The sequence below is a fragment of the Cinclus cinclus genome, unplaced genomic scaffold (assembly GCF_963662255.1).
Source record: "Cinclus cinclus unplaced genomic scaffold, bCinCin1.1 SCAFFOLD_81, whole genome shotgun sequence".
In the NCBI taxonomy this organism is placed as follows: domain Eukaryota; kingdom Metazoa; phylum Chordata; class Aves; order Passeriformes; family Cinclidae; genus Cinclus; species Cinclus cinclus.
This window is the reverse complement of record NW_026912212.1, coordinates 292,414-317,720: the sequence shown is the minus strand read 5'-3', so window position 1 is coordinate 317,720 and position 25,307 is coordinate 292,414. Positions and strand designations below refer to the sequence as shown.

The 25,307-nt window shown below is 52.5% G+C and overlaps 2 protein-coding genes across 2 annotated transcripts; both read right to left on the bottom strand.

Moving 5' to 3' along the window:
* Nucleotides 1–2,585: 2,585 nt before the first annotated feature.
* Nucleotides 2,586–5,061, bottom strand: LOC134057584 (zinc finger protein 239-like). Its single transcript, XM_062514570.1, has 3 exons — nt 4,710–5,061; nt 4,215–4,355; nt 2,586–4,028 (listed from the first exon to the last, which is right to left on the bottom strand). The coding sequence occupies exons 2-3, from the start codon at nt 4,294–4,296 to the stop codon at nt 3,112–3,114; spliced, it is 999 nt and encodes a 332-aa protein (XP_062370554.1). The 5' UTR covers nt 4,297–4,355; nt 4,710–5,061; the 3' UTR covers nt 2,586–3,111.
* A 6,871-nt stretch (nt 5,062–11,932) lies between these two features.
* Nucleotides 11,933–17,492, bottom strand: LOC134057583 (uncharacterized). The gene is made up of 5 exons (XM_062514569.1): nt 17,455–17,492; nt 13,134–13,238; nt 12,685–13,087; nt 12,190–12,262; nt 11,933–12,003 (listed from the first exon to the last, which is right to left on the bottom strand). Exons 1-5 carry the CDS (start codon nt 17,490–17,492, stop codon nt 11,933–11,935), a joined length of 690 nt encoding a protein of 229 aa, XP_062370553.1.
* Between the last annotated feature and the right edge of the window lie 7,815 nt (nt 17,493–25,307).

Here is a 25,307-nt window from a genome sequence, read left to right as displayed (position 1 = left end):
AGGTACCTGGTGAGACCCGAGGCCGACCTCTGGGATTCTGGAGCCGAAGTTACGGAGGATCTGAAGCCAACTACACCCCAACAGAGAAGGAGATCTTGGCTGCTTATGAAGGAGTTCAAGCTGCCTCAGAAGTGATTGGCACAGAAGCACAGCTCCTCCTGGCACCCCGACTACCAGTGCTGGGGTGGATGTTTAAAGGGAAGGTCCCCTCTACCCACCACGCCACCGATGCCACATGGAGCAAGTGGATTGCCCTCATCACACAGCGCGCCCGTATCGGAAACCCAAATCGCCCTGGGATTTTGGAAATAATTACAAACTGGCCAGAAGGTGAAAATTTTGGTCTTGCCGATGAAGAGCAGCAAGAACAAGTGACCCGGGCTGATGAAGCCCCGCCATACAACCAACTGCCAGCAGATGAAACTCGCTACACTCTTTTCACTGACGGTTCCTGTCGCATCGTGGGGATGAACCGGAAGTGGAAAGCAGCCGTATGGAGCCCCACACGACAGGTTGCACAAGCTACTGAAGGAGAAGGTGGATCAAGTCAACTTGCTGAACTCAAAGCTGTTCAGCTGGCCCTGGACATTGCTGAAAGAGAGAAGTGGCCAAAGCTTTACCTTTACACTGATTCATGGATGGTAGCCAATGCTCTGTGGGGCTGGCTGGAAAGATGGAAAAAAGCTAACTGGCAACGTAGGGGAAAGCCAATCTGGGCTGCTGATGAGTGGAAAGACATTGCCAGTCAGGTAGAGAAGCTACCCGTAAAGGTCCATCATGTAGATGCCCATGTCCCCAAGAGTCGGGCTAATGAGGAGCACCAACACAATGAGCAAGTAGATCAGGCTGCAAGGATAGAGGTGTCACAGATAGACTTAGACTGGCAACACAAAGGAGAGTTGTTCCTGGCTCGATGGGCCCACGATGCCTCAGGTCACCAAGGCAGAGATGCTACCTATAAGTGGGTATGAGATAGAGGGGTGGATCTCACCATGGACAGTATTTCCCAGGTTATCCATGACTATGAGATGTGTGCTGCCATCAAGCAAGCCAAGCGAGTGAAGCCCCTCTGGTATGGGGGGCGGTGGTCCAAATATAAGTATGGCGAGGCCTGGCAGATTGACTACATCACACTGCCTCAGACACGCCAAGGCAAGCGTTACGTGCTGACCATGGTAGAAGCCACCACTGGATGGTTGGAGACCTACCCTGTGCCTCATGCCACTGCCCGCAACAGCATCCTGGGCCTGGAAAAACAAGTCCTTTGGAGACATGGTACCCCTGAGAGAATTGAGTCAGACAATGGGACTCATTTCAAAAACAGCCTCATAAGCACCTGGGCCAGAGAACACGGCATCGAGTGGGTGTACCACATTCCTTATCACGCACCAGCGGCTGGGAAAGTGGAACGGTGCAATGGGCTGCTTAAAACCACCTTGAAGGCACTGGGTGGGGGGACTTTCAAAAACTGAGAGATTAATCTACCAAAGGCCACATGGTTAGTGAACACCCGAGGTTCCACTAATCGAGCAGGCCCTGCCCAGTCTGAGCCCTTGAGAACACCAGATGGGGACAAGGTTCCAGTGGTGCATATGAGCGGTATGCTAGGAAAAACTGTTTGGGTGAACCCTGCCTCCAGCAAAGACAATCCAATTCGGGGGGTGGTTTTTGCTCAAGGGCCAGGGTGTACCTGGTGGATCATGCAAAGGGATGGAAAGACCAGATGCATACCCCAAGGAGACCTTGTTTTAGGGTGAACTACCTACAATACTGTGCCTGTATCTGTAACTGTATGGATGTCTATAATTTGAAGATTTTTAATTTGAATTGGCATGATGGTAGGGGAAAATTCGGGGTGGATAATGTTGAGGGTTAGTTCTTTCTTTTTTTTTTTTCCCTCTGTGGAATTTTCCCCATTGTCATGCTAAGATACCTGTTGACTGGGCCCTGGTGACAAGGGGGAGGGGACGGGAGGGAAGAAGCAAGCCCCGCGAGATTCAAACAGCCAGAAGAGGAAGAGGAAGGCTGGGCCTCGGCCCATTTCCCCCGCGGAGTTCGGACGAGAAGGACGATCGCCGTCTGTGTCCCATCCCAGCGTCGGGAAACCACCATCGGACCCTGCCCGGCTGTCTTCTCGCTGTGAACTACCACCATCCAGCACTCTGCTGAGCACCAGGACCCACACCGTGAGCAGAGGGCTCTCTCTCCATCTCTCTCTCCCCCTGGGACAGCTCTGCCATCACCCCCAGCCCTCCTGCAGCTCTGCGGGAGCCACCCGCCCCCAGCACCGGGAACTGCAGCTCAGGGAAAAGGTGCCTGCAGCCAAAAAACACTGGGACTGAGTTACTGTTCTGTTTGTGGGTAATTTCATAGCTGTTGTTGTTCTTGTTTGTCTTGTTAAATATACTAGTAAAGAACTGTTATTCCTACCCCCATATCTTTGCCTGAGAGCTCTCTTAATTCCGAAATTATAATAATCGGAAGAATCATATTTTCTTTCAGTCCAAGGGGAAGCTTCTGCTTTCCTTGGCAAACACCTGTCCTTCAAACCAGGACACCCCAGTTACAGGGCTTTCAAAGGAATGAACAGAAACCTTTTTGTTTCAAGGCCAAAACAAAAGAATTTATGTGTCCCTGCTGGCAAAGCATCCACATGCTTGGCTGGGTGGGAAGAACCCTTTTTGAAGGGGTTTCCACCCCACCATCTCCAAAATTGTGGGGTTTGCCCCAATATGTTCCCATTTGGCTGTGGAAGATGCCCATGAGCCAGAAAGGATTAAAATGATGGATTTCTATTGGAGAAGACCTCCAAGGCCATTCAGTGTTGCTTGATGCCACCAGAAGATGCAAAGAGTGAGATTTTTCTCGGGTCAGAAGTCGACAAACGTGCTCTTCACAATGGATTTCTGATGTTGATCTGTGGATATGTCCAGGTGCTCAAGGGAAGCCAGGAGGATGAAGAGCCGCCCAGCCAGGTGTCTTCCTAACATGGATCACCGGGGCTCTGCCCACCAGGGGTCACTCGGCATCATCCAGCACAGATCCTGCCATGGAGAATGGAGCTGGAGCAGCACATGAAGCTCTTCCTGCACTTGATTTGCAGGGCTTCCCTTAGTGGTGCCTCCATTGGTGTTTGGTCAGGTGAGAGCTCTGTGAAAAGCTCTTCCCACACTCAGAACACTCATAGGGCCTCTCCCCAGTGTGGATGCGCCGGTGGGTGACGAGGTTGGAGTTGTGCCTGAAGCCCTTCCCGTAGTCGGGGCAGCAGAAGGGCCTCTCCTCTATGTGAATGCGCTGGTGCAGGAGGAGACTGGAGCTGGTCAGAAACCTCTTGCTGCATTTATCACACTCATAGGGCTGTTCCCCTGTGTGGATCCTTTGGTGGACAATCAGTTCAGAGCTTGTCCTGAAGCACTTCCCACACTGCCCACACTCATAGGGCATCTCCCCAGTGTGGATGCGCCTGTGGGAGACAAGGCGGGAGTTGTATTTGAAGCCCTTCCCACAGTCAGGGCAGCGGAAGGGCCTCTCTTCTGTGTGAATCCGCTGATGCATGACGAGATTGGAGCTGGTCTGAAACCTCTTCCTGCGTATGTCACATTCATAGGGCCTCTCCCCAGTGTGGATCATCTGGTGGCGGATCAGTTTGAATCTCGTACTGAAGCTCTTTCCACACTCCCCACACTCATAGGGCCGTTCCCCCATGTGGATTCTCCAGTGCCAGATCAGGGAGGATCTCTTGCTGAAGCTCTTCCCACAATTTGAACACTTGTGGGGCTTATCCGCATCATGAAGATGCTCATGGAACCCCAGCTCTGAGCTCTGGCTGCAGCTCTGTCCGGTTCTTTGGCCCTGGTTCTCCTCCTCGGATACCCAAGAACTGTGTTTGCAGCCCATCCTCATGTGGGATCTCCCGGGCTTTTCCTCCTCGCTGGTTTCCTGTGCAATGGAGCTGCTCCAAACAGCCTCTTCCACAAGGTTCTGCTGCGGGGATTTGTCCTCCCTGGTCTCCATCCTCAGCTCCTTGTCTAGAGGGGGAAGGACAAGGAGAAGATGGGATTTGCCTCTGTTCCAGAGGGAGGGGGAAGGAGATCCCGCCAGCACGTCCCCAGCAGGACGGCGTTGGCAGCGGGGCTGTCCTGCAGCCGGGGGCCGTGCTGGGCTGGGAGATGGAGCAGGACAGAGGGTGAAAGGGGCAGGGACTTCCTCCTCACCTGCCTGGGGCTCCGGGGGCATGTTCTTCTTCCTCACGGCCTCCTCCTCCATCGGGCCAAGGTTTAGGAATGGGAAATCCATTTTTGGGGGAAAAGAAGGGTTGAGCGCGTTGGGTTTATGTTCCTGCGGGCCAAGTTCAGCTGGACAAGCCAGTGCCCCTTTCAGCCTCAGAGAGCCTGGGGCCGCTTATCACCAACCTCCCACACCCCTCCAGGCTGCCGGGGGTCCCCCGGCTCCGGGATCGCCCCTCTGCGCTCTCCCCGCTCCGGGGTTCCCGTATTCCCCCACGGCTCTCCCGGATATCCCCAGAACCGATCTCGCCCCCTCTCCGCCAGAACGAGCGATCGCAATGTGGGACCCGCCAAGATCCCTCCCGGGGCATTTCCGGCTGAGCTTCGGGGTCCTGCAAGATCCAAACATCTCCTGCCCCACAAAGAAACCTCCAGGAGACCTCCCCACGATGGATTTGGGGCGAGCTCCCCCTCCCAGCTCACCTGCGGCTTCCGGGGGGAGGGGTGATGCCGGGGAAGTCGGGGAAGCTGCGGCCTAGAGCGGGCGAGCGAGTGAGCCGCTCGGTTCTGCTGCTGCTCTTCCTTCCACTACTCTTCTTCCTTCCGCTCCTCCTCCCCCAGCCCGGCCCGGCCCGGTGCCGACGCGCAAAAGCAGCCGCGCTCCGCCCTGGGGGATTGCAAAGCGGTTGCGCCCCGCGCGGCACTGGGAAGTGATACTGGGAGCACTGGTAACGATCCTGACAGCACCTAGAAGCAACTGGGAGCGCTCTCCCTGCCAGTACCGCTCTTACTGGGAGCACTGGGAGGGAACTGGGAGCAAACTGCGCCTAGACCCGACTACAGCCGGTGGTGGGCGGTGTCGGAGCAGAGGGCGTGGTTATGCAAATCTAGGAGCGATCGCGCGCTGTGATTGGTGTGCGGAAGCAGCGCGGGGTTCTCCCTGGTCACGTGAGGGCGGGAGCGGTGGGCAGAGCGATGGCGGCGGCGTGCGGTGAGAGGGAACGGGAACGGGAATGGGAGCGGGAGCGGGAACGGGAGTGGGAACGGGGACTGGAATGGGGACAGGGACCGAGAATGGAAACAGGGAATGGGGACAGGGACCGGGAATACAGGACCGGGAATGGGGACAGGGACTGGGATAGGGACAGCCCCGTGTCATGCCCTGGGGACCGAGGAGGGGACAGGGACAGGGGAGGAGCCAGGGACTGGGCTGTCGCACCGTGACCTTGCTGAACTGGGAGCTCGCGTGTCTCATTTTCGGGGCTCCTGCCCCCCACCTCCCCCCCCCCCCCCCCCCCGGGGGTTCCTCTCGTCGTGTTCTGGGGGGGAAGCAGTCAGCACCCACAGTACCCCTCCAGTAGCTCCCAGTATCCCCAGTAACCTCAGTGCTGCCAGACCAGTATGGGGGCTTAAGATAGATCCTGGTTTGGTGTCCAGTTCCAGTGCCCAGCCCCAGACCCGGTGTCCATTGTCTAGTCCCAATCCCCACCACGTTTCCAGCTGCTGTGTCATGATGCCAGGCATTGTCCCAGGTGGCTTCCAGCCCCAGTGCCAGTCCCAGTTCCCAGGGCCATGATGCCAAGATTGGGCTTGGTGTAGGGCCCTGGGCATGACTGGGGCACAGCGTGAAGGGTTTCATGGGACATGGGACTAAAGACATGAAACATGGGACATGGGGCATATAGGACATGACACAGGGTGCAGGGTGTGGTATAGGACACAGGACATGACCTTGAGCATGGCACAGGACATGGAACAGGACACAGGGACAGGGGACATGATTTTGGAGCATGGTACCTGCCCCAGCCCGTGATGCATGAGTTCCTGTGCCCACATGTGCCCCACACGTCACCTGCCACCCCCCCTGCGGCACCACCATGTTCTCACCGGTGTCCCTCCTGCCTGCTGGGTACAGTTTGGTGGCCTCGGATGTGGCCTTCCCAGTGTGGGTCCTGCTCTGCCACAAGCCCTGGGGACATCATCCCTGCCCAGTGGCACCAGGTGTCCATCCATCGGCGATAACTGGGACAAGTCCCACACGGTGGCATCAGGTGGCACCTGTGCCACTGGCAGCAGAGATGTCTACAAGGGGGTAACTGAAGGGACAGAACAGGGTGCAGGTGCCCACAGTGTCCCTGTCATCCACAGGGGGTGGTGATCAGGGGTGTCAGGATGAGGTGGTCATAGAGGTGCCACCAGGGGTATGGTGATACCAAGGCACACATGGCCATGGAAGTGCCGCCGCAGGTGCTGGAATGCCCGTGGAGATGCCACCACGAGCACGGCAGTGCCAGGGGACACATTAGTCTATGGTGTGGCAATGCTGGTGGGCATGGCAGTGACAGGCCAGGCGTGGGGCCAGGCTGGGGTGGCTCCGTGCCCACCCCATGGGTGGCCCTGCTGGTTGCAAGCCGTTTTGGTTGGTGTCTGTGCCAGTGCCTGGCCCGGTGCTACCGTTAATGCCAGCCCTGGCACAGGGACATGCACAGGTGTGGGAGTGACAAGGGGGACTGGGCACCCCGAGGGCTGTGCCAGGCCAGCACCTCCCACCCCATGCCTTTGTCCTCAAGAAGGTGGCACACGGACACTGAAAGGGGTTAGAAGAGTTGGGGACACAGTGGTCATCTGGGGACATGAAGGACCTCAGCCTATGGAGGTGATTTGGGACACTGGTGTGATTTGAGGACGCTGAGGTGCCCCAGTGCTATCCCCAGCACTGTTTCCCTGTCCCCACAGTACCTGGCTGTCCTCAACAAGACCCTGGGCCACTACCCCTATGCTGGCACTGCAGGTGTCACCAGAGATGGCACCAGGCACAGCACTTCTTCCGCACAGGGGACATTGACCCTGGTAATGACACCTTCGACATTGCCTCCAGCATCATCACTGGTGGGGACACTTGGGGTTTGGGTTTTAGAGTTAGGGTTGGGATTTGAGATTTGGGATACTCTAAAGGCATTTGGGATGGTCCCAAGAGGTTTGGGAGTAGGGTTTTGGTTTGGGGTTTGGGGTTTGGGTTTGAGGTGCAAGGTTTGGGATGGTCCTGGAGTATATGTGATTCAGGATTTGGGAAGTCCCAGGGTTTCTGGGCTCTCAGCATTCCCTGACCCCAGTCCCAAGCCCACAGAGTGCCTGGGGGTGTACCCTGGAGACCCCCAGCTGCTGGTGCTGGACTGCACTGACAGCAATTTCACCCTCCAATTCCACAGGTAAATCCCACAAGTCCCACCCAGGGAAGTTTCCCATCCCTAAAATCCAAGTGTTGGATTTGCGACCCCTTTTTCCGAATTCCTGTGTGGGATTATGGGATGAAATTTTCCCTTTCCCAGGGTAATTTTTGGGGATTTTGTGGCCAAGTTTTCCCTTTCCTGATGTTTTCTGGGGGATTTTGGTGCAGAATTTTTCCTTTTCTAGAATGTTTTTTTTTTGTTGTTATTTTGGGAACTCCTGAGGTTTTTGGGGATTTCAGGTGGAATTTTCCATTAGCATTGGATTTTTTGAGATTTTGGGGTGGAAATTTTCCTTTTTTTTTTTTTAGGATTTTGGGGTGGAATTTTAATTTCTGGGGGATTTTTGGGGTCAAATTTTTCCTTTTCCAGGTTTTTTTTTTGAACTTGGGGAACTCACAGGGTTTTTTGGGGATTTATGGGCAGATTTGTTCTCTTTTTTGGGGATTTTTTGTGGCGGAGTTTTCCCTTTTGCATTGGTTTCTTTGGGATTTTGAGGTGGATTTTTTCCTATTTTATTTTTTAGTGATTTTGAGGCCTCTTGTGGTGTTTTTTGTCCCCTCAGGCTGATCAGTGTCATCATGGAGTTCCAGCTCAAGGCCATCAACATCCAAACGCTACTAAAACAGAAAATCCCCGACTGCTACACCTTCAGTGATATTGTGAGTGTCCGCAAGTGTCCCAGTGTCCCCTGAGTGTCCTTCTTGTATCTTCTCATGTCCCTTTTGTGTGCCTTATGTCTCTCCTGGTGTCTCACTCATGTCCTTCTGTCCCACATCTATCCATCTGTCCCCTGGCTGTTCCCCAGTACCTCTGCGGACCCTGGGGAGCAGCCAGTGAGTGCTATGACAGTGATGGTGATGGTGACAGTGACAGTGCTAAGGACAGTGACAGTGACAATAACAGTGACAAATGGCAGTGGCACTGACAGTGATGGTGACAATGACAGTGAAATGCCAATGACAGTGCAACCCAGTGTCCCCACATCACGTTTGACAACTCTGTCCATAGCAGGTGAGTGCAGATCCACCTGGACACCCATCCAGGAGTGCCACCACCCCTTGCTGCCCAGCAAAAGGGACAGTGGGGTACAGTGGATGATGGGAGACAGGGGGACACAGTGACAGGGTAACAGGTGCCATGTCCCCCTCGTGCTCCGGACACCGGCAGGACTGGACGCATTTCTGTTGCGCCCCAACCACACTTCCCCATAAAACCTGCTCCCCTCACACCTTGGGGACACCCCTGACCCCCCCCCCCTTTGTCACCCTGGGGTGCCCCTCAGTCAGGGGGGTCTTGGTCGTGCTGCAGGACCCTCTCTCTGTGCAATCCCCGAGGTGGCACCTGCGCTTTTTGTCACCGCCATCTGCCAATTTGTTACCAGCACCCCAAAGAAGGGGGCGGCCCACATGTTACAGGAGGAGGTGGTGAAAACATTTCTGGGGTCACTCCCAGCCATTTCCATCTCCCCACATCCCCCTGAAGATGCTGCTCCACCCTGCACCCCCTCCCCCCCGCCCCCACCACAGCATCCCCTGAGGGGACCTTGGGGACTGTCCCCATGTCCCCCCCCCAGTCCCCATGGTACCTCCGCTGCTCCACCTGTGCTTGGCCCCCGTTCGAGTGGCGACCTCCCCATGTGAACGGGCAGGAGTTTCAGTCACATCCTCACCTCCTTCTCGTCTTCCTCCTGCTGAGGAGGTGATGTTGCTTCTGCTGGGGACTCGCCAGTGACACCAGAGGGACACCACAGGTCACCCCTCGAGGGGCCTGGGGTTGCAGTGGCTCCTGGAGTCGCCCCAGTGTGACAGCTGGGGGGCCTGAGATGCTGCAGTGACAATTTGGGGGGTGGGTGCTCGTTTTGGGGTCTCCAGGGTGAGTCTCAAAGTCTCCTCCCATCACCTCATCCCGTGCCTCAGTTTCCCCCTCACTCTGCAGGGAGCATCCAGAATTGATGTTCTGGAATTGGGTTTGTTTTGGGGGGTTTTGGGGTTGGGGCTACTGGGATGGGCTGGTGGGCCAGTTAGGTGATACACACCCAAGGTGTGTATCAAGGCTGGTGGTTATCTGGGCTCGGAGCTGCCTAGGCTGGGGGGCTGCAGGGCCAAGAGCTATCCAGACAAGTGTCAAGCTGGGATCCATGACTCAGGTGTCCATCAAGTGTCCACCAGTGTCCAATCTCTCCTGCCCCCATCCATCCCAGACTCCCTGGCCAGGGCTGCTTCTCACTGCAGAGTGGACAAGCCCCTGGTCAGTCCCAAGATGACCCCAAACCCCCTCCCACCAACCTCACCAGGCCACCCACCCTGAGCTCTGGTGCCATCGGCATCCCCTGGCAGCCGGTCCAGCTCTGAATCTCTTGGAAGAGGAAATCCACAGTCCCAGGCCGGGGACTCAAGGGTATCCAGGATGGTGAGCACTGAGTCCATGTGGCATAGGGGGACAGTTGGGGACACAGCTGGGGAGATGTCTGTGGGGAAGGGAGTTGGGGTGTAGGGGAGTGAGGGGCGCCTAAAAGGTGCGGAGGGGGTTGGAAGGGAGGGATGCACCCAAAAATGTGCCAAAGTGAAGGCGAGGGTGCATAAAATTGGGGTAAAGGATGGAAAGAATCCAAACAAGCACAGAAAAGACTCAAAATAGGGGGCACTGAACCCAAAAAAGGGGAAAAGGACCTAAAATCAGAGGACAAGGATGTCATGGGGTGTTACAGTGTTTTCCTACCTGTGCCAGGGTGAGTGCAGATGCTCCGTGCCAGAAGCAGCCATGGGGACATCCTGAGGGACATGGGCACACATTGAGGGACACAGGGACACTACAGGATGGGTCCCCTCAGACAGCCCAGGACCTCATGGTTTTTGGCCCCACTGGGGGCAGGGGACACATGGAAGGCGAGAGGAAGATATGGTAGGGAATTTGGACATACAGAGGGGAAAGGACATGATGCCACCAGGACAGATAGCAGGGGGACAATGTCACCAGGACACCCCTGGTGACATGTAGCATGGGGCCACATGACACTGTGGGTGGCACTGACCCTTGTGCTGTACCTTGGGCCATTGGGGTCCTCTGAGCGTGGAGTCCCTAGGACGCCCTGGTGACTGTCACTCACCTCCGGGCCACTTGTCAACAGCCGAACAAGTTCCACCTCCTGCCCTGCTGGGTGATGACATCTGGCTGGTGCACTGTGGTGGTGATAGTGGGGATGTGGTGGCAGTACCTGCATTGGACAGCACTTCGCAATGTCCCCATCCATGTTCCTCACATCCTCATCCATCTCCCCCCATGGCCCCACCCATGTCTTAGTTCCTTGTCGTTATTTTTAACCCCAGTTACAGGGCTTTCAAAGGAATGAACAGAAACCGTTTCAAGGCCAAAACAAAAGAATTTATGTGTCCCTGCTGGCAAAGCATCCACATGCTTGGCTGGGTGGGAAGAACCCTTTTTGAAGGGGTTTCCACCCCACCATCTCCAAAATTGTGGGGCTTGCCCCAATATGTTCCCATTTGGCTGTGGAAGATGCCCATGAGCCAGAAAGGATTAAAATGATGGATTTCTATTGGAGAAGACCTCCAAGGCCATTCAGTGTTGCTTGATACCACCAGAAGATGCAAAGAGTGAGATTTTTCTCGGGTCAGAAGTCGACAAACGTGCTCTTCACAATGGATTTCTGATGTTGATCTGTGGATATGTCCAGGTGCCCATGGGGAGCCAGGAGGATGTGGAGCCACCCAGCCAGGTGTATTTCTAACATAGATCACGGGCACCATGGACCAGCAATGCTCTGCCCACTGGGGGCCACAGGAACATCCAGCACAGATCCTGCCACGGGGGATGGAGCTGGAGCAGCACATGAAGCTCTTCCTGCACTTGATTTGCAGGGCTTCCCTTAGTGGTGCCTTCATTGGTGTAGGGTAAAGTGAGAGCTTCTGGAACAGGACTTCACACATTTGGGACACTCGTAGGGCCTCGTCCTAGTATATATGCGCTGGTGGGTGACGACAGTGGAGTTTTGGTTGAAGCCATTCCCATTGTTGGGTCAGTGGAAGGGCCTCTCCTCTGAATCTGCTGATGCCTGAGGAGACTGGAGCTAGTCTTAAATGTCTTCCTGCATTCCTCACAATCGGCACGCTTCTGCTTTGTGTGGCTCATCTGGTGGGCAGTCAGGTCAGAGCTTGTCTTGAAGCCCTTCCCACACTCCCCACACTCATAGGGCTGTTCCCTCATGTGGATTCTCCAGTGTTGGATCAGGTAGGATCACTTGCTGAAGCTCTTCCCACATTCTGAGCACTTGTGGGGCTTCTCCCCATCATGAAGCTGCTCATGGACTCTCAGCTCTAAGCTCCAGCAGCATCTCTGGCCACCTCCCTGGCCCGGAGTGGGTCTTTCTGCTTTGGATCACCGTGATCTGCATTTGTAACCCCTCATGAGGGATCTCTGGGGCTTTTCCTCCTCCATGGATTCCTGCATCATGGAGCTGGTTTAAAATGCCTTTTCCGTAAGGTTCAGCTGTGGGGATTTGTCCTCCCTGGTCTCCATCCTCAGCTCCTTGTCTGGGGGAGGAAGGACAAGGAGAGGATGGGATTTGCCTCTGTTCCAGAGGGAGGGGGAAGGAGATCCCCCCAGCACGTCCCCAGCAGGACGGTGTCGGCAGCGGGGTTGTCCTGCAGCCAGGGGCCGTGCTGGGCTGGGAGATGGAGCAGGACAGAGGGGGAAGGGGGCAGGGACTTCCCCCTCACCTGCATAGGGCTTCTGGGCCATCTTCCTCACGGCCTCCTCCTCCATCTGACCATGATTTGGGAATGGGAAATCCTGGTTTTGGGGAAAAACAAGGGCTGAGCACATTGGTTTTGATGTTCCTGCGGGCCAAGGGTAGCTGGAGATGTCATCACCCCTTTCAACCTCAGAGAGCCTGGGGCTGCTCATCACCAACCTCTTGCACTCCTCCAGGCTGCCCGGGGTTCCCTGGCTCTGGGAATGCCCCTCTGCGCTCTCCCCTCTCCGGGGCTCCCGCATTCCCCCACGACTCTCCTGGGGATCCCCAAACCCCATACTGGCCCTCTGCCCACCAGTACTGGGTGATCACCACGTGGGACCTGCCAAGATCCCTCCCGGGGCATTTCCGGCTGAGCTTCGGGGTCCTTCAAGATCCAAACGTACCCTGGCCCCTCAAAAAGAAAACCTTCCAGAGACGCCCCCGCTGGTTTTGGGGCGAGGTCCCCCTTCCCGCTCACCTGTGGGTTCCGGGGGGGCAGGGCGATGCTGCCAGAGTTGGGGGAACTGCAGCCTGAGCGGGCGGGCGGGGGAGCCGAGTGGTTCTGCTGCTGCTCTTTCTCTTGCAGCTCTTCTTCCTCATGTTCCTGACTTTCCCCTTCTTGTTCTTCCCGCTCCTCTTTCCTTCCTCCCCCTCCTCCGCTCCCAGCCCGGCCCAGGTCGGTGCCGACACTGAAAAGCAGCCGTGCTCTGCCCTGGGGGGTTCCAAAGTGGCCGTGCCCTGCACAGTGCTGGAACCAATACTGGGAGCACTCGAAGCGATCCTGAGAGAACCCGGAAGGAATTGGGAGCGCTTTCCGTGCTAGGACCGCTCTTACTGGGAGCACTGGGAGGGAACTGGGAATAAACAGCGCCCGGACGCCGCTTCAGCCGGCGGTGGGCGGGGTCAGGACCGAAAGCGTGGTTATGCAAATCCAGGAGCGATCGCGCGCTGTGATTGGTGGGCGGAAGCAGCGCGGGGTTCTCCCTGGTCACGTGTGGGCCGCGGGGGGGGCCGGAGCGATGGCGGCGGGGCCTGGTGAGAGGGAACAGGGAATGGGGACAGGGAATGGGAACGGGAACCAGGAACAGAAACAAGAATACAGGACTGGGACGGGGAATACAGGACACGAACTGGGAATGGAAATGTGGGAACAGGACAGGGAATACAGATACAGCAACTGGAGAGAGAATATGGGATAGGGATTAGAAAGATGGGACCGGGATTAGAAATAGGGCTGGGAATGGAAATACGGAAATGGGACAGGAAATACGGAAATGGAAATGCGGGACCAGCATGAGGACTGGGAATATGAGAACGGGAACAGGACAGGGAATATGGGACCGGGATTATGAGAATGACAACCAGACAGAGAATACGGGACAGGGAATGAGACCAAGAATGGGATCCAGACTGGGATGGGAGCAGGGTGGGACCAGGAGCGAGGTAACATGAGAATGAGCAGGGGGCAAGGAGAATGACAGCGAGGAGAGGGGGATCCAGGACAGGAGAAACCCAAAACTGGTACAGGGGATATGTGGACAGTTCCTGGGCAGGGGATCCTTGATCAACTGCCCCAGAACCTCTGCCAGAGTTTCCCAAAGCAATTAGAACTGCTCAGCCTAGAATATCCAAGACCCTGAGCGACCCCCAAATCCCTCCCAGGAACCCTCAACCCTCTTGAACACAGCACCCCCCACATCCCCTGGAAGATCCCCCCCCATGTTGCCATCGTTGTCTTAGCTCAACATCTTTACCCTGGGTTTGGGTATTTTGAAAGAACAATGAGAAATGCAAAGAAAATTAAGGCAGGAGGATGTGGAGCCCTCAGCCAGGTGTCTCCCCCACATGCGTTGTAGAGGAGACAAATCCCTCTGCAGATATACAAGGGACTGCAAGGTCCCTTGTTCCCATGAGGCCTTGCAGTGTCACAGGGGTCTCCTTGGTGATGCAGTGTCACAATGGACCCTTGGTTCTGTGGGGACTCACAATGGCAGAATGGTCTCCTTGGTTCCACGAGGCCCTGCAGAGCCCCTTGATTCAACGTGGCCTCAAAGTGTCATCATGGTCTCCAGAATTCCATGAGGCCCTGCTGTGTCACAGTGGATCTTTGGTTCCATGGGGTCCGCACTGTTCCATGAATCCTTAGTTCCATGGGGCCCTGCAGTGTCACCATGGACTCCTTAATTCAATGGTGTCACACAGTGACACAATCACCCCTTAGCACAAGACCCCAGAGTGTCACAATGGTTCCTTGCTTCCATGAGGCCTTGTAGCGTCACAATGGACTCCTTGGTTCCATGGGGCCACAAAGTGTCACAGTGGCCCCTTGGTTCAGTGAGGCCTGTCATGGCATAAGATTTTAGCCTTTATATTTTTGAAATCCTGTTATGCATCAATGCATAACTCTAAACTCCATAGAAAGTATTAGTTAACTATCTTCACATTTTGGTCAGACAAAAAGATTCCTCTGAAACTCAAGGACACCCTACAGCCTCAGGTTCCAAATACAATAAACAAAAGTGAATTGGGAGGGGGGAGCAAACTGAGGGAATATGACTTCATTAGCGGAAGCTGTAATTGGAGGATTAACCCCTTATATGCAAACAGACCAAACTTATATCTGTCTGAAAAAGTCATGACCACCATCCACCTTGGGTGTAGCCTCTGGGAAGCTTTTCACTGTCCAAGGTGTATCTATTGAAGGCCTTTAATAAGCACCGACTTTATTCCCTTAACCTTGTCTAGCCTGTGTTCTAGGTAGCCACTCCAAGACATCACCTGCAGTGCCACAATAGTCTCTGTGATTCGTTAAGGCCTGCAGTGTCAAAACAGACCATTGATTCCATGACACCCAAAGTGTCACAATGGCCCCTTGGTTCCACTGAGTCCAACAGTGTCACTAGGGTCCTGTTTGCTCCACAAGGCTCTGAAGTGCCACCATGGCCCTTTGGTTTCACAAGGCCTCAATGTGTAAAAATGGCCTCGATGGTTTCGTGAGGTCCTGCTCTGTCACAATGCACCTTTGTTTCCATGGTGCCCCATAGTGTTACAATGGTATCCTGGGTTCCACGGTGTCAGAATGAACCCTTCATCCTGTGCAGACCCACAGTGTTCACTGCCGTGCCCTTGATTCCATGAGGCCCTGCCAAGCTGTAACAGTCCCTTGTTCCAGTGGGTCCCAGAGTGTCAGAATAGTCTCCAATGTTCCATGAGGCCCCGCAATGTCACTGTGCTCCCCTTGGTTCCACAGGCTGCACAGTGTAGCAATGGACTCTTGGTTCCATGAGGTTCCTCAGTCACAATGCTCTTGGATCCCCAGTGTCAGTGTCAGTGTCAGCGTTAAGGAGAGAGAGTTCAAAGTGCACCTCATGATTTTTGGTTTTAATCAAGTGAATATTTTTTTTAATTTTTCAATTCAGAGAAGAGGTGACCGAAGCATTCCCCAGGTGATCTTGATGATGAATGTCACCTTAGAAGGTCTGGGCACAGAGAAGAATGATCCCTTTCAGGGTTGACCCTATTTGGACAACCTGCTTCTCACCTCCAACCTCACCATGTCAGACATTGCCCACCTGGGACTGACATCCTAAAACATAAAAAAAATCCCTGCATGTTTATTATTATAATTATATATTAATAAAATAATAAAATTGCAAAGATGTTTTTCTTTTAATAATAAAAATAATATTTTTATTACCTAATTTTTCATTTATGTGTTAAAAAATCTATACGGTTTTAGCAATCATAAAAATTCTTGGTGATTGGTTCTAAGTAACACAATTCCCTTCATTAATTAATTGAAAACTACTGGCTATTGCTTTCTCCTTCTGTATGATAAGTAGACTTTTTTCAGTCCTTCTGTAATCCTTGTTATCATTTTCTCAGACAGGGTAAAAGGGGCCACTCTGGAGTCCAGGGAGACATTTCTGGGGTACATTTGGGGCAGTCTTGGGTCTACACAGGGAATTTAGAACTTGAGGGTATGTAGGACACTTCAATGGGCCGGGTGGGCACTGGGCAGGGCACTGAGGGATTCTGACGGACACCTCGGAGGCTGGGAGAGCTCTTGGGGGTCCAGGGCGAAAACTTGGAGGTCAGGGAGGGGAATGTGGAGCGCTTCGGGGTCCGGGCGGGCACCTGGGGGGCTAGAACGGGGCTCTCTGGGGCGCGGGGGATGATGGGAATTGTAGGCACGGGCATAATACGATTGAATACAGCCGCGGAGCATCACAGGAGGGCGCATCCGCATTGTCTCTTTGTGGGTCGCGGTGCCTGATGGGAGATGTAGTCACGGCTGGAATAGCACTCTAACGGGACTGCGGAGCATGATGGGAGCTGTAGTCCCGGAAGTGGCTCGGACGAAGCATTTGGGGTCCGGGAAAGCACCTGGGGGACACTTTTGAGTCCGAGCCGTGACTTGAGGTCCCCAGGGCAGAACGCATGTGGTTCTGGAGCACTTGGGGGAAGCTTGGGGGGCTCTAACCAGGCTTTTTGGGCACCGAACTTTGCAGGTGTTTTTGGTGCCGAACTGTATTATGAGGGGCTGTGAGGCTGTGGCGGATGAGACACTGTTCCCTGTGTCCCCAGTTGGTCCCACTATACCTCGTATCACTCACAGTATCCTCAGTTTGCTACATTATTGCCCAGTATCATTCCCAGTATGTCCCAGTATGTCCCAGTGGGTCTCTGTGTACCCTCACAGTCCAACCCATCTGTACTGGATCAAAAGCAAAACCAGTGAGACTTCAAGTCAGTAATACAATTTTTAATAGGGAAGAGAAAAAGGAAAAACAAAATACATGCAATTAAAAAAAAAATACAACCACTAACAGAGTCAGAATACAACCTGATACCCTGTCAGTCAGGGTGCTGGTGCAGTTTTCCTCCAAAGGGTCCAGTAATGATGTGGAAAAAAAGCCTGGTTCTTCCTCTGGAATCCAGTGGAAAAAGGTTGCCTTTGGCGTTCTAAGCCTCAGTTTTTTATCTAGGTAGGAAAGGCTTGGCTAGTCCTCCTGGCTGGAGTATCTCCCAATAGGATGATGTAATCTCATCAGTTATACAGTAGGACTCAATGGCCCATTAACAGAAGATACTTCCTACAGAGATAAGGATGATCACCTGTTGGGGGTTGGTTCTTTCCTTTTTCCCTCTGTGGAATTTTCCCCATTGTCATGCTAAGATATCTGTTGACTAGGCCCTGGTGGCAAGGGGGAGGGGAGAGAAGAGGGAAACCCCCCGAGATTCAAACATCCAGAAGAGGAAGCGGAAGGCGGGGCCTCGGCCCATTCTCCCCTCGGAGTTCAGAGGAGAAGGACAATCGCTGCCTCTTTCCCATCACCGCCATCCCAGCGTTGGGAACCATCCTCACTGCTGTCGGACCTTGCCCTGCTGTCTTCTTGCTGTAAACTACCACCATCCAGCACTCTGCTGAGCACCAGGACCGACACCGTGAGCGGAGGGCTCTCTCCATCTCTCTCTCCCCCTGGGACAACGCTGCCATCACCCCCAGCCCTCCTGCGGCTCTGCAGGACCTGCCCGCCCCCAGCACCGGGAACTGCAGCTCAGAAAGGACTGGGACTGAGTTACTGTTCTGTTTGTGGGTAATTTCATAGCTGTTGTTCTTGTTTGTCTTGTTAGGTATACTAGTAAAGAACTGTTATTCCTACCCCCATATCTTTGGCTGAGAGCTCCCTTAATTTCAAAATCATTATAATCGGAAGGAAGGAAGCATCACATTTTTCAGTCCAAAGGGAAGCTTCTGCTTTCCTTAGCAAACACCTGTCTTTCAAACAAGGACAGCCAGGGACCTGATCCTTTATGTGCAATGTGTTACCGAGGATGTTGCAAACACCTGGGCTTTTATGTGGCAATTTTTATGGAGGGTGTTGTTCCAAGGGAAATGGTGCTTCACATGTGAAGTTTTGCTTTTCTGTCACAAAGCCTTGGGCATGCTCGGGGTGGCAGTGTGGGATATTTGTCCTCTGAAATGGGTCCTGTTTGGTGTAAAATACCCATTTTTTTTACTGGTTTTTGGTTTTTTTGTCCCTGAGGAGTATGAGGCTGACCAGTCCGGTTGGTGTCTGGGAATGGGGGGGGGGGGGGGGGGGGGGGGCGTTCTGGGTTCCAGCAGCACTCCCAGGGCTGCTGCTTTGAGATGTAATATGGAACCCAGCAATCTCTGTGCTCTGCAGATGCGGGAAGGAGTGGAACAGCAAGTGGCAAAGCTGGGCTTTGCTCCTTAAATCCCAGAACAGCTGGGTTTAAGTTCCATCAGCCAGGGGAGGGAATGAATCCTGGTGCCAGCTGTTGGGGGGCACTGGACTGGTGTTAGCATCTTCTCTCTTATTTTTTGCATGATGTGATTGTCCCTTGATGAGAGAAGTCAGAAAACGAGGCAGGAGGGGGAGCTCATTTTGTTTCTGTGAACTCCAGGCTTGGGGCAGCTGCAGAGCACTTTGGTTTCAAATAATGCTGCCCAAACGCAGTGAACTTGAACCTCTCTTGGGCACTTTGGGATCCCTCTGTGCCACTCTTCCTCAGATCCTTCACCTGCGAGGTGGGGGCTCAGAAACCCCTGCCCCTACTTGACAGGTTTTTACATGTACAAATTGATTTTCTTAGAGAAGCCATCAGGCATAATGAGAATCTATGGAAAACAGGGGGTTGGTACACTAGCTGATAGTAGGTCTTGGGCTTTTCTTCTTTTCTTTAACTTGTTCTTAAAAGGACCCCTCCACTGGAAAACTGAATGGGGAGGGGAGGGAGTTGCTTTTCATTTTTGGAAGTATTGCTTTGGATTTTGGTATGTCAAGTGACACCACCAAAATAAGATTGGAAGAACTGAGCTTCAGGACTCAGCACTTAATTATTTTAATGTGTTTGCGTGGGTGCAGGAAATGCCAAATCCCAAAGCAATTCTATTATCTGTAACATGAAGTGCAATAACAGCTTTAAAACCAAGTGCTCGGTGTGGGGTTTTCACATATGTTTTTATGGTCTAAAGGCTTTTCTTGTGCCCCAAAAGCCACAAGGAACCTGCCAGAAGCCGGCCTGCATTGAATATGTGGGATTTCATTTTGCTCTTGGATTCTTCCCTGCAGTCTTCTCTCGAGTTCTTGTTCCAGAGGGGCTCTTACTCCAGAGCCATACGCGGGGGGGCGGGGGGGGAGGGAGGGGGGGGGTGCGTTGCCTTGATAAATGGGAATGAGATTGCCCAAGTCTGTCAGGAAAGCAAAACCATGCCCGAGGTTTGTTTGGCCAAAGATGGACCATGAAGACATCCGTACTGGCACTGGGTGTGAGCGCTGATGCTTTTGGGTGGTGTGGTGCCTCTGGCCCCTCAGAAGTCAGGGCGAGGCTGAAGGAAGGAGGGAAGCTGCCACAGCTGCAGGTGAGGGCAGTGCTGGCTGTTTCCAACTGCTTGGTGCAGAACTGGGAGAAGTGGGAGAACAGCTTTCCTCCTTCTTTCTCTCCATCACTGGGCAGAATATTAGGATGAAGCTGCACTAAGCTATGTCAACAAATGTGGGTTGTTGATTGGTTATTTTTCTTCTGGCTCTTTTATGTATTTCCAAGTGATCCAGTGAGGAGCAAGTTGCTGGCTTACATGATTTCTGAGTGACCTGTCACGGAAACGGGCATCTCTGTGTGCACGTGCTTCCTGGCAAATCCAGATGAGACATGGAAATCCTAAGGGAGGATTTCCAGCCTTGACCACACGTGACACAGGCTTGTGAAAATGGAAGTGACCTTGACAGAATAGCAGCTGTGAAGTGAAGCAGAACTGAAATCCACATAAGCAGAAAAACCAAGTGAAGTGGTACTTCTCGGTCATGCGTGCACCTCGTGCCTCTGCCTGCTGCCAACACTCGGTGGTGCAGCTCGACAGAGTCCCTTTCCGTGTTTGTTGGGTTTGATTTTTGTGGTCAGTTCCCATAAACAACTCCCCTCCTTTAGTGGATACATCCCTGTAGTGGGACCAGACTCACCTTTAGCCTGGAGGAATTCTCTGCTCCCCTGGTGTTTTAATGCACATTTATGTTTTTGTGTTGCACTGAGGATGGTTCGTTCTGTTTCACTCTCGGTTTGTATCGTGGTTGTCCCCTTCCCTTAACCCCTCCCTTTCCCCTGGCCAGCCCTGAGTGGCTGTGATACGGGATTCCTCCGCCCCTGAGTTGGGATTGAAAATACCCCGTGTTTCCCATGCTATCTCTCTTCTCCCTGGAACCCTTCAGGACAATAAACTTGGATCATCCCAGGAAAGAGAGCCTCCTCTCATCTTTTACCTTTGTCCATGTCAGATAAAAAATCCCCCATCTCTCTGACCCTGAGCTAGCCGAGGCAGGTCAGAGAGACCAGGGGGAAGATCTGACACCCTGGAAAGGGGGTGAAGCCAAGGCTTATGAGTAAAGGGAAGACAACCACAGCATGGGCATTGTGTCCTCGATGCATGCAGCACCACGTGTTTTCCAAGTTCCCAGCACTGATGAATGTAAACAAGAAAATACCTGTTCCTTCAAGTGTCCAGCTCTCCCCCGCCACCTCCCCTGCTTCCCCTGCTCTTATCCCTCGCTTGCCAAGGTCCTGCATCTCCCTGCTCTCCAGCTTCAAGTCACCTTGTCCTGCCTGTGGCTGAGAAAATACGGGCCTGAGGTTCTTTTAGCAGCAATCCATTCATTTAAAGAGCACAAAGAGCATAAAGTGCAGAAGAGTCTTTAGACATCCAAAGAAGGGACTCTGCTTTTCCTGTAGTTCTCCTTCCTGTTTTCACATGGGCCGGAAGGATGGGCATGGCCAGTATTTATCATATGAAAGTGATGTTACTAAATTTGTCAGGAGTTCTGATTATTATTATTATTATCATTATTATTATTCATTTTCTGACAGAAAACATTCTCATTTTGCCTTTCCCACATTGTTTACAGGTGCTGCCCAGGGCGGACATCTGTGGCTTCAGACAGCAATTGCCTGGGAGGAAGGGGAGCCTTTGCACAGCTCACCTGCACAGCTCAGGTGGATAGGACAGGGTTGGTGTGGCCTGAGAAGGCATGAACAGCCGTCTGTGTTCTGGAGTGACTTGAAACCTTTCTCTGTCAGGTTTTGGAGGCATTTCTCTTTGGGATTTCTTGCAATGCAGCACCCTGGGTGTCCCTTTGTGCAAAGTCCAGTGGAGGGCTCCCGGTCCTGCCTGTGCTGTGAGGTCAGTCAGAGGATACAGGGTTCCCCTTTTCCTCCCTGCTGGGATGAAGTGCCTTGGGAATCTGGAATCTGGGTGAAACTCCAGCTCTGCTGGTGTCCAGGGATTCGAAGTCCGGGGGACTGGGTTTACCTGTGGCTTTCCAGGTCAGCAGGAGCAAGAGGAAGTGGAGTGCCAGAGCCGTGTCCCATCAGGCTGTGTTTCCCTCTGAGGACAGAGAGTCCGGGCTGAGGTGAGGTTGCCAGGAGCGCTTGGGTGGGCAATCCAGGGAACGGGGAGCTTGGAATTGCAGCTGCTGCTGGATCCATTGCCTTAGGTCTGCTCCGTTTTATCTGTGCCAAGTGGGATTTGTGCTGAGGAGAGAGGTGCTGTGGTGAACGAAAGGTGGAGTAAATCCTCTCTGGGGATGTGCAGTGAAGAACTAAGCAGCAGGGAAGGAGAAGATTTGTAAACAATACGACTGTTCCTGCCAAAAGTGGGGTGGAGCAGTGATGGGGTGGTTGGGTTTGGCCTGGGTCTGTTATTCTTTGTGCAAATTTTAAATTCTGTAGTATGATTTACTGTCCGGGATCTTTCTAACAAAAGCTGACGGAAATTTAGGTTTGCATTAGAAGTTGGGTCCATTCACGGCAGAAACTTGCTGAGGCTGGAGGACTGGAGTGATGGCTACTCACAGGAAAGGTCACTTGTATTAATACTGTCTCAGATTTCCCTCGGTGGCTGCCAGCCCTGAATGGCTGTGAGTCTGTGCTCTTCTCATTGGGGAATTGGAAATAATTTCAGTATAATTAGAAATTTTAGAAAAATCCAGCTAAAAATTTCACCTTGGTCCCGCCTAAGAACAGCTGTAAATTCAAAGGCAGAGAGAGAAGATGTACCAGCAAAGGACAGGAAAGGGGAAAGGTTTCAGAAAGCATTTCTGTGGTGTAATTAATGACAATTTCTGACGACCAAGGGAGAAGAAGATGAACTCCCAGCCATTCGGGCCTGACAGTCCCCTGCAGCGAGAGCTCAGCACATATCCCCAGAGGCAAGTCCAGCATGTGAAAGAAGAAAAAAGATTATTTCTTTTGCTTCAAAGTTATTTCAGGTTCTTAAAGGCCAACCAGCATTTGCTCTTGATTGTGGTTGGGTGACCCATGAGCAGTAGGCGGCACGGGTCATGCCATTGATTTAGCTGAAAGCCCCGGTGTCATTTAGAGGGGAGACAAGAAGTGTTTGTGTAGGAAAATGCGAGGGGATGTCCAGGGCAGTGAGGAGGCATTTTTGAGGGGATTGCTGAGGTAGTTGAAGGGAGCCCGGCAGGCGGTTCCTCTGGGAAATTTCTCCGAGGCCCATGGGGAGCGCAGCCAGGACTCTCCAGGGCTAGCAGGCAGGGCTCAGCCCTCGGGACTCTGTGTCCTCCTTCCCTGGCAGCAGCCGGCAAGAAAGGGAGGAGAGGCTCCGTGTAGGATGAGGCCCGTGGGAGAGAGCAAGCAGAGGAGCGGCCTGGGGCTGGAGAGGGGCAGGAGAAAGGCAAAGGGACCTTGCTGGGGTCACTGGGGGAACAGAATGGACACTTGGATGACCAGTGGAGGTGAAGAGTGGATCTGAGTTCACCTACAGGGAAATAAGGAGGGGATCTTTTGGAGGGAAAAGCTGAGGTGATGAGTTCAGTGACCTTGGCACAAGTTGTGTTTGCAAAAAGTGGGACCAGAGGTACAGGCAATGCAAAGCCAACCCTGCTTGACCTCTGAATTCCGGGATAGTCTGTCAGCACACCAAGCTAGGAACTGATGGGAAAAATAAAGCAGCACTACCATTCTGGACCTCTGCATGGTATTCACCCAGAACTTGCTTCTCAAGGACTAAAATGGAACAAAAGCTATAAAAGAAATGTAATTCCAAGAGGGAAAATGGTCTGCAAGAAACAAATCCACGTAGGCCTGGATGCTGATCCCTATTGCTGGTCCATGAGAGCATCTGACAGGTCAGATTTCAAATGGTTTGATTTGACAGGGAGCTGGTTTGTTCCTTCTCATGAATAGGATCATTGGCTTGGCATGGGCCAAGCCACTTGACCTTTTCCATCTAGGTAAAGAGTTAGGGAACTGTTTGAAAACCTGGTCCTGGATGTAGACAGCTTGGCTCGGTATTGCTGTGTAGAAATAGGAGAATATCTCTTCTGATTTTTCTCTCATCTTTCTTGCACAGCTGTTTTTGTATTCCTGACTTGCGTTCGCGTCAGGGCCGTGTGGCTTGGAGCTCGGGAGCCGGATCTGTTACTTACCCACGTCAGATTGGTCTGCACTGGTGCAGGAGATGAACTACAGGCTGACTTGGGAGCTCGGAAACAAGGAGAAGAAGCTCTTTTGTCTCTCTGCAAAATGGTTTGGCTCCATCCGGGCATTAAGTCAGGGAACTAACACTTCATTTTTAATGTTCTGTGCTCTGCCATCATCGCTGTGAGCCCTGAAAGCCTCCTGAGCTGTTCTCATACAGACCTAACTTATTTGGTCCAAAAAAAAAATCTTAGTTTTGTTTGTTAAAAAAAATGCTATTACTGTGTGCAAACTCAGGGAGAAGATTTTATTCAACACCTCTCATTAAAGGGACATTAAAGCTCCGTTTTCCTTTTTATTGAACAGTCTGAGACACATTATTGCTTTATATCATTTTTCTTACAGGCGTTTTTAACTTTTTGAAGAGCCAGAAAGACAGTTTGTGCATATGTGTGTCACTCATATGCATCCTCTCTCCAATGTAGGATGGAAAAAAAGGCTGCAGAGCTTCCTGCAAGGGGCTGTAAGTGCAAATCAAGAGGAGCCAGAGGTTTAGATGCTACAAATTACCATTTCTTAAAAGAACCCTATGTATTTCATGCTATCAAAACCAGTACGAATAGGAGACTGAACTCGGGCATTGTGATGATCTCCTTGGGTTTTAAAAAGCTTTAATGGCCTTAAAAGACATATCACACTTAGTTTATTTTTAATACCCTTTCATTAAATTTAACAAAAGCCCTGATCCATCACTGCTGTTGTGATGTGTGACAAAAGCCCATCTTCCCTGCATTTGGAACAGGTGAGAGATGGAACTAAACCCCAAGAGATTTTCTGCTCCCGGACTGTGAGTTTTATTGGATGTTCTCTGCCAAATCTGGTCAGTTGTTCGTGAATGTGTCCATGAGGGGAGATGAACATGCCAGTCCAGATAGGCAAGCATGCAGTGCCAGAAGGAGAACCCTTGAAATGTAAACCGGGATTTATTCAACTGACTCACAGGTGTGTGCTGAGCCCAGGCCCTGTGTACAAACGGAGGGCCAAACGTACCCTACAAAAAGACATCAGCATTGTGGGCTCTTGAGTTTGGCTTCCTGGGGGAAAGTGCCACCTATGTCTAGCTCTAGGTTTCAGGTTAAGTTTAGGTTAATGTTATTATTAAGCTTAGGCTTAGCGTTAGAGTTAGGGTGCGGGGTTAGGTTTAGGGATGAGGTTTAGGGTTAGGGTTAGGATTAGTGTTAATATTACTCTTAGGGTTAGTGTTGGGTTTAGTGTTAGGGTTAGCGTTGGTGTTGGGGTTAGTGTTCGGGTACAGGTATGGGTTACGTTTAGTTTAGGGAGAGGGATAGGGATAGGGATAGGGATAGGGATAGGGATAGGGATAGGGATAGGGATAGGGATAGAGTTGGGGTTATGGTTAGGGTTAGGGTTCGGGTACGGGTTAGGGGTTAGGGTGACGGTTATGTTCTGTCAGAGCTTAGCAAGAGAAGCTGTCCTAGAGCGGGCTTTACATGAGATAGTTGCCCAATTCCTGAAATTCTCTCCATTCCTTGGACAGAATGGAGTGACACCACAGCAAACTAGCACGGAAGTTAGTTATTAGAACCTGGAAGTAAAAGGCAGGGACAAGAAATCAAAGACGGT